A 9,148-nucleotide genomic window follows, 5' to 3' on the forward strand; every position below is an offset into this window, starting at 1 on the left:
TGGTGACAAGTTCCAACTGCAAGGCAGCAGAGGTTTCACTGGAGACTACAAACAGATCGCAAGAAGCCTTACCATTCCCCATTGGGCATTCTGGCCTAGGTTCTCTTAGAATATTTCTCTCAGAGCCAGCCTTTGTGCCAGGGGAGCCCAGGCCATGGAGACCCCCAGCTATGTACTCCTGTCTGCAGCCAGGGTGAAGGCTCAGGCCACACCAGCATCTAGGACAGCCATGTGAGTCTGTTTGGATGGTGGCCCAGTCAAAACGGCACATGTTTCCAGCACACATGAAAGATTTCGAAAGGAAAATGACATAGTCAAGCCCAATCGGGGAATGGGAAAGGAAGTTTTGTCAAGCCGCCTTGTTTCCAGTCATTTTGTTTTACAGTAACCAGAAGTTTTTTCACTTCATGCCCCAGCAGTTCCTCTGTGTCCTAAAAACCCACATGTGGACCCAGCCCCATCTCCCACACTTAATTTTTTTCTTTTTAGGGCTACAACCACAAGTCTGTTCTCCATGTCTGTGAGTCTGGTTCTGTTCTGTAGATTTGTGCATTTGCGCCATATTTTAGATTCCACATAGAAGTGATATCATATGGCATTTGTCTCTTTCCAACTTACTTCACTTAGTGTGAGAATTTCCAATTGCATCCATGTTGCTGCAAATGGCATTATTTCGTTCTTCTTTATGGCTGAGTAGTATTCCATTGTGTATATATACCACATCTTCTTAACCCATTCCTCTATCAATGGACATTTAGGTTGTTTCCATGTCTTGGCTACTGTGAATCGTGCTGTTATGAACATACAGGTGCATGTATCTTTTTGAATTGTGGTTTTATCCAGATATATGCCCAGGAGTGGGATTGCTGGATTATATGGTAGTTCTGTATTAAGTTTTCAGAGGAACTTCCATACTGTTTTCCATAGTGGTTGTACTAGTTTATACGCCCACCAACAGTGTAGGAGGGGAACATGAGAATTTTAAACCCAAAGAGAGCAAATGAAATTATATGCTTCTTTAGCTAGCAGAATCTAGGCAGTTTTATTAAAAAAAAAATTCAGGAATATGGTAGCTTGGTATAAAAAAGGCTTCTGATGATCACTTTTGATGTTTTCAGCTACTGCCCACCTCTGAGATCACAAGACTATTTTTGAGGCTGAGCCTCAAATGTGGGAGCTTATCCTTCACTGCTTACAGACAAAGATAAACAAGCTACCTTGTCTGGTCCTTCAACTGCAAAATAGCCATGTGGTCTTTACTAGAAGTTGGGGAAGATGCATCAGAAAGTGAATTTGTGACATTCATCCTATAACTCTACTGGGTTGTAACCCCTGTGGGTCTGATGACCACGTTCTCTGAGGCCTCGTGGAAATCCTATGTAGGTATGTTTACTTTTCTAAAAAGTGAATTTTTTTTCCCATTAAAATAATTTACTGTAGATTCCACTGTTGTTCAGTGGGTTAAGAACTTGACTAGTATCCATGAGGATCCAATGAGACCCCTGGCCTGGGAACCACCATATGCCACAGGTGCAGCCCTAAAAAGACCAAAAAAAAAAAAAATTACCACAGTCCTTTAGATTGTTAAATTTTGCTCCGTTCAAGGGTCAGATCAGACACAGTCAATGTGCAGCTGACATAAGACCTGCTTTTTTTTTTTTTTTGGTATTTTTGTCTTTTCCAGGGCCCTACCTGCGGCATATGGAGATTCCCAGACCAGGGTTCCAATTGGAACTGTAGCCACCAGCCTACGCCAGAGCCACAGCAAAGAAAGAAATTATGACAAGATTCCAATTTCTTTTCTTTCTTTCTTTCTTTCTTTTTTTTTTTTTTTTGTCTTTTTAAGGCGGCACCCATGGCATGTGGAGGTTCCCAGGCTAGGGGTCTAATTGGAGCTGTTGCCGCCAGCCTACACCACAGCCACAGCAATACCAGATCCCAGATGGGTCTTTGACCTACACCACAGCTCAGGGCAATACTGGATCCTTAACCCACTGAGCGAGGCCAGGGATCGAACCTGCAACCTCATGGTTCCTAGTCAGATTCATTAGCCACTGAACCACGACAGGAACTCCTGCATATTTGTAAGTAGAAGAGCCAGAAGGCTACCCAACCCTTCTCCTAACAGACCACAGGCACACTCAGTTTTGTCTCCTGGGACCAATTACTTCTTTTGCTCTACAAAAACTTTGTGTGTCAAAAACAGAAAGAAGCCTCACATTTCCTTTAAAATTGTTTTATTTTATTTTATCTTTTATTTTTTTTTGTCTTTTTGCCATTTCTAGGGCCATTCCCGAAGCACATGGAAGTTCCCAAGCTAGGGGTCAAATCGGAGCCGTAGCCACTGGCCTATACCAGAGCCACAGCAACACGGGATCCGAGCCACGTCTGCAACCTACGCCACAGCTCAAGGCAACACCGGATCCTTAACCCACTGAGCAAGGCCAGGGATCGAACTTGCAACCTCATGGTTCCTAGTCGGATTCATTAACCACTGATGACGATAGGAACTCCTAAAATTAAGTTTTATTTTAAAAGGTAAAACTTTATACATCCTTTTAAAACATGAAAAGTACAAATTTATGAGACACGTCAATCACACAAACCTATTTACAACAGTAATTAAAGAAGTGGTAACATTTCACCAGTGTAAAATGGCACAGAATTCAAATCACGACTTGGATCCTCAATGATTCAAGTGTTTGATCCCATACAATAGAGTCTGGTTGGTTTGAAGACAGAATTTGTCCTCGGGCTATTCTGTTCTTAATCCAGTCTTTGAGATTTAGACCACAGGGTAACTGGCCATGGTGGCGATTCCACAGTGGTTGTTCTGATCTTTGGTCATCTTTATGTAGCCATCCATGCCCCAAGTATTACCCCAGCTGAAAGAAGAGAGGGTTTTCCATTGTATACAAAGAATTAAACACATTTATCTTTTTTAAAAACAATACTTACTTACTTACTTAACTGCTTTTTAGGGCTGCACCCACGCCATATGGAAGTTCCCAGGCTAGGGGTCTAATTGGAGCTACAGCTGCCGGCCTACACCACAGCCACAGCAACGGGGGATCCAAGCCACGTCTGCAACCCATACTGCAGCTCACAGCAATGCCGGGTCCCCCACCCAATGAGCGAGGCCAGGGATCGAACCCGAAACCTCATGGTTCCTAGTCGGATTCGTTTCCAATGCGTCATGACAGCAACTCCAAACACATTTATCTTTATTAATACTTCAACAGTGCACCACAGGCCAAGACAGATTGAGGAAGAAGCAAGAAAAGCAGTTATTCTTGTTCATGACAGAGTTCTTTTTTTTTTTTTTTTTCATCTTTTGTCTTTTGAGGGCCACATCCACGGCATATGGAGGTTCCCAGGCTAGGGGTCTAAATGGAGCTACAGCTGTCGGCCTACACCACAGCCACAGCAACTCGGGATCTGAGCCACATCTGTGACGTACACCACAGCTCACGGCAACACTGGATCCTTAATCCACTGAGTGAGGCCAGGGATTGAACCTGAAACTTTATGGTTCCTAGTTGGATTCGTTTCCGCTGCGCCACAATGGGAAATCCCATGGTTGAATCCTAAATGTGCAATAACTTCTCTCCCCAAACCCATCACAGAGCTGCAAGATTAGAGGCAGGAAAAGGAAATACTTGGGGCCAACATTAAGAACGTTTTCAAACTTAGAAATGCAGTGGTACCAAAACTACTCAATACCCTAGGCAAGAGTGTATCTTGGAGTACCTGCTGTAGCGCAGCAGAAATGAATCCGACTAGTAACCATGAGGTTGTGGGTTCGAACCCTGGCTTCCTTCAGTGGGTGAAGGATCTGGCATTGCCATGAGCTGTGGTGTAGGTTGCAGATGTGGCTTGGATCCTGCATTGCTGTGGCTGTGGCGTAGGCCAGGAGCTGTAGCTCGGATCTGACCCTTAGCCTGGGAACCTCCATAGGCTGTGGCTGCAGCCCTAAAAAAAAAAATTTTTTTTCTTAATGTTATAATCAAACATTAATATGTCTGTGTTCTACATGGGATAAAGTCTACATGGGATAAAGACTTCAGAAGTGAGCGAGGGTTTGAGGACCTGTATCCACATAATGATTCCAAAAAGGATTCCCTTTTCAATCTCGAATAGAAGTATTTTGGACATTTTTATACCTGTTCTTGACAAGCCAATACTTATTTTTTGAGTCTGCTCCTTCAACGCCATAGCCGACCACCAGAACGCCATGATCCAGGTCTTCGCTGCTGCACTGTGGTTCAAAATAAATGCCTGGAAAAGTAAAATTAAGGTTGGGGTGAGGATCTCCAAGAGACATGTGACAATAATCCAGCCTATCAACCAAGAAACATCCCAAACATTCAGCTAAATGATAAGAATCCGAATAAGATTTAACAAGATCTTTATTTCTCTTTTCTTTTTGCACCTGCAGCATGTGGAAGTTCCCGGGCGAGGGGTCAAATCAGAGCTGCAGCTGCCGGCATATACCACAGCCATAGCAATGCCAGATCTGAGCCGTGTCTGTGACTTACACTGAAGCTTGCAGCAACACGGGATCCTTACCCCACTGAGCAAGGCCAGGGATTGAACCCACAACCTCACAGACACTATGTCGGGTTCTTAACCTGCTGAAGGACATCAGGGAACTCCAAGATCTTTCTTTTTTATCTAGGCTAGGGATTTAGGCCCTCCTCTGATACTAGCAGAAATGCAAATGGCACAATCTCTTTTGTAAACAACTTGCCAAGAGGCATAAAAAGTCCACTCCTTAAAACCATATCATTTTACTTTTAAGATATCAGTCTCAGTCTAAGGCAACAGCACAGGACACCAAATTACCTAAGCCAAGAGGTTCATTACAATTTTAATACAGTAGCAAAATTCTCTGGTAAATCTTAAAGGTCTAACAATTGGGAAAATGTAAACTTAGCTATACAGGTATAGGATTAAGCAGCCATTTAAATATATTTATGAAGTATTTAAAATCAAAGGCATATGGTTCAAGAAGTGTCAAATGAACGGAGTTCCCATGATGGCGCAGTGGTTAATGAATCCGACTAGTAACCATGAGGTTGTGGGTTCGATCCCTGGCCTTGCTCAGTGGGTTAAGGATCCGGCGTTGCTGTGAGCTGTGGTGTAGGTTGCAGACGCAGCTTGGATCTAGTGTTGCTGTGGCTGTGGTGTAGGCCAGTGGCTACAGCTCTGATTAGACCCCTAGCCTGGGAACCTCCATATGCCACGGAAAGCGGCCCTAGAAAAGACGAAAAGACATAAAGACCAAAAAAAAAAAGAAAAAGAAATGTCAAATGAACATATCAGGCACAAATACTACATGAACCAATGGTGTTAAATCTACACACCTCAAAATTATACACTGAATTCTATATACCAAAGAGTCAATGCTGTATATCATAGTGGTTTTCCAATTTTTTTTTTTTTTTTGGTCTTTTTAGGACCACACCCGAGGCATATGGAGGTTCCCAGGCTAGCTGTCAAATCAGAGCTACAGCTGCTGGCCTACACCACAGCCACAGCAACACCAGATCCCAGCCTCGTCTGTGACCTACACCTACACCACAGCTCATGGCAAGGCCAGATCCTTAATCCACTGATCGAGGCCAGGGATCAAACCCGCATCTTCATGGACACACGTCGGGTTTGTTACCACTGAGCCATGACGGGAACTCTGGTTTTCCATTTTTTTCTGCCTAAATTTCCACATAGACAAACGCTTACCTGCGCTGTAAAACTGGAAGGATGCATGGCTTGCATCTATACCAACAGAGATGGGCCCCACAGTTGCCACGGCCTTCATAAGCGCTTTCTCCTGCTTTGGAATATCCACGTAACCAGTGTCGTTGGCAGCAGAACTCTGGGGCTTGTATTTGCAGGATCCATCCTTTCAAAGGTCAAGAGGAAAAGACTTGATTAGCAGCATCCCCATCCGGGGGTACAGGGATGCAACAGCTCAAATTTGTTAGCTGCTAGCAGCTCAAGGATTTCCATGTCGAGTTTGTTATAAAGCATGGGGGGTGGGAAGATGAAATGCTATTGGTTATTTGGAAATGGAAATATTAGCTGGTGTGTATTTCAGGAGACGTTCTCAGTCTACCTGCAAGAAATTCTTACTTCGGAGAAATCTGTACTTCTATAGAATGGTAGGTATACGTCTTCATAACACAGAAATATTAACAGCTTTATGGCAACTCTCTAAGCAGAGAATTGTGCAGGGCTAACACTTTTTTTTGTCTTTTTTGCCTTTTCTTGGGCTGCTCCCGCGGCATATGGAGGTTCCCAGGCTAGGGGTCAAATCGGAGCTGTAGCCACCAGCCTACGCCAGAGCCACAGCAACGTAGGATCCGAGCCGCGTCTGCGACCCACACCACAGCTCACAGCAACGCCGGATCCTTAACCCACTGAGCGAGGCCAGGGCTCGAACCCACAACCTCATGGTTTCTAGTCGGATTCGTTAACCACTGAGCCACGACAGGAACTCCAAGGCGAACACATTTTAATGACAGTTCTGATAGTCTGAAGATACAGATTCCACAATCTAAAGTGTGAATTCTAAACATGGTATCTATTCCCCCCCCAAAAGTGTTCAACCTTGACCACAAGATAAGGCGCTCCATTTACCTTTCCAAGGTACGGATAGGATTCCTCTGAGTCCAGGCCTCCATTGTCCTTAATGTACTGGAAGGCATTATCCATTAGGCCACCATTGCAGCCCTCATTGCCCTCAGGCCAAGAGCAGTCCACCAGGTTCTGCTCACTCAGTGAAATAAGTTTGCTGGTTTTCCGGAACATCTGTCCTTCGAGGGCGCCAGTGGCACTAAAAGCCCAACAAGAACCACAGAGACCCTGAAAATAAAATTGAAAATGTCCTGGTCTACAAAATAAATAGCGAGACTTTGACAATAGCCCATACATCTGAACACTCTTTAAAAAACTAGACAATTGCGGGGTTCCTGCTATGGCGAAAGAGGATTGGTGGCATCTTGGGAGCGCTGGGATGCAGGTTCAATCCCCGGCCGGGCACAGTGAGTTAAGGATCTGGTGTTGCTTAGGTTGTAACTATGGCTTGGATCTGATCCTCCAAATGCCATGGGGCAGCCAAAAAAAAGACGATCAAATTGTTGTTTTATGGACATGTTGTTCCATAGTCTATCATAGTAGTAGCCAGGATGGCCATTCCTACTTGGCTTTACTCTTGGAAAGGGATCGGATCTGAATGCTGTCGTACCTGATTCTTCACAGCAGTTACATAGCCTTTCTCTCTCCAATCCACAGATTGGGGGGTCAAAGCAGAGCCAGTGTCAAGGAATACTTTTCCCTTCTTGTGCTTCTGGTTTTGAAAACCATTCATCATCTTCCTGAATTCTTCATTGGTCTTGGGGGTGGGGGGAAGGAAGGTTGAAGAGCAGGAGGTTATTGGCTAAAGTATAAAGGAGAGGACGCATAAAATGTTCAGCAACTCATGCCACACTCACCATGTCACCAAAGGCATTCATGGCCATGGTGAAGCCATGTTTCCCTTGCCTGTGTTCCCAATTGTGCCGTTCAATCATTTTCATGTTCTTCTCCCATATAGCTCTCCGCCATCCTTCTTCATTCTAGAGGCAAAGACCGGAACCTGTTCTCTTTGTTTCTGTTTAAAACCAACTCACCTTCACCAAGTGGATTTGTAGACAGAGAGGAAGAGAAACCATGGCCAGAGGTGGCTTTGTACTCCTGGGTGTCCCGTGCCCACATGACAGGCACCTATGCCCAGGCTGTACTCAGTAATGGGCTCTGCGAAGTTACTGACTGGGTAAGAGTGGCCTCAAGAGGCTACGCTCTGCTATCACCTTCCCAACAGCATGGACCATTCTCTGTGGGGTTTCAGATGGACGGTTTCAGAGGTTACCAACCAAGCCATAGAGTTTCCTGTGTGTTGCCTTCCACTTGTACCAGTCTGCATCTAAACTGTGATCATGTCTTGGAGCAGCTGAGGCTATTCCCAAGCAAAAGGCAGCCAGGAGGAGTGAAGGATTCATGTTTCAAAGATCTAAGAAGAGAAAAGAAATGAGTACCTGAGGACACCCATCTTTCTAAAAAAAGTCCATCCTACTGTATTCTGAAACGTTGCAGCCATTATGGTGGAGTGAAAAACACTTAATTTATCCTCCAAAGTCCACAAGGACTAAGGGCAGACTAAGGGTATGGGTGGAGAAAAAGATCCCAGAGCCCATTCCCTGGAGGGGATAGGGCCAGCCACTCCTGGGACTCAGAGCCTGTTCCCGCCCTGCAGGAGGAACCAGGCGGGGGGCGTGCCGCTCCGCTCCCCGCCCCCGGAGCACGACCGCCGCTCCCAGAGCAGGTCAAAGCGTAGTGGGGAGCTGCGGGTTCCATAGTACGGCCTGCGGGGGTCAGGTTGCGGGGTCTAGCTGGCGCCTCCTGGTACCTCTCAACCCCAAGCCCTCGACCCCCAAGGCTGGCAGTCTCGCTGGTTCCCGGGGCGACCCCTTCGAGCCAGGTCCCAGCCCCGGGCGCTCACCTGCGGCGGGCACAGTCAACAGCTGCAGATCCACCGGCGTCTGAAGTTGGGACAGTGACCCCAAGTCCTCCCATTTAACTATCCGGGATTCCGATTGGCCGGCACCGCCCCCACCAGCCCGCTCCGCGATTGGCTGAGCTGCCTGTGGGCGGGGCCCTAGTCCTGGGATTCCTGGCGCGTGAGAAGGCAGGTCCCAGCTTGTCCGGTGCCAGCCCCTAGGGCCCGGAGGCGGCGAGCTGGGGACCCCCGGGCAGCGCTGAGGGAGGGTCTGGCGCCTCCTTGGGGATCCAATCAACTAATTACCTGGAATTCGTGCGCTGGGCGAGTGGTTCATGAGAAAAATCTTATGAGGAGAGCCCCCAAAGGAATTTCAGCGTAACCCTTTAGTCCTAGAGTTTGGGGTGAAAATCTGCAGGGGACCTGGGAACCGTCTAGTCTAGGGGTTCCCGCTTATTCCGCAGCAAATGTGGGGCGGAGTGAAGGAATGCACAGCCCAAAGGAAGATACCTGCGCGGTTGAGGTGGTACCCGCTGAGTTTGAGAAGAATCTGAGCGGAATGGCACGTCAAAGCCCGTGACGTGCTGGTTTTGGCTCAGATGCCAGGAG

The 9,148-nt window shown here is 46.6% G+C and overlaps 1 protein-coding gene across 1 annotated transcript; it reads right to left on the reverse strand.

The window, feature by feature from the left end:
• Positions 1–2,506: 2,506 nt before the first annotated feature.
• Positions 2,507–8,627, reverse strand: CTSL (cathepsin L). Its single transcript, XM_047754802.1, has 8 exons — positions 8,543–8,627; positions 7,917–8,053; positions 7,497–7,619; positions 7,250–7,396; positions 6,643–6,867; positions 5,743–5,905; positions 4,164–4,278; positions 2,507–2,885 (listed from the first exon to the last, which is right to left on the reverse strand). The coding sequence occupies exons 2-8, from the start codon at positions 8,040–8,042 to the stop codon at positions 2,786–2,788; spliced, it is 999 nt and encodes a 332-aa protein (XP_047610758.1). The 5' UTR covers positions 8,043–8,053; positions 8,543–8,627; the 3' UTR covers positions 2,507–2,785.
• Positions 8,628–9,148: the final 521 nt, after the last annotated feature.

This window comes from Phacochoerus africanus, chromosome 12, assembly GCF_016906955.1.
Source record: "Phacochoerus africanus isolate WHEZ1 chromosome 12, ROS_Pafr_v1, whole genome shotgun sequence".
Classification (NCBI taxonomy): domain Eukaryota; kingdom Metazoa; phylum Chordata; class Mammalia; order Artiodactyla; family Suidae; genus Phacochoerus; species Phacochoerus africanus.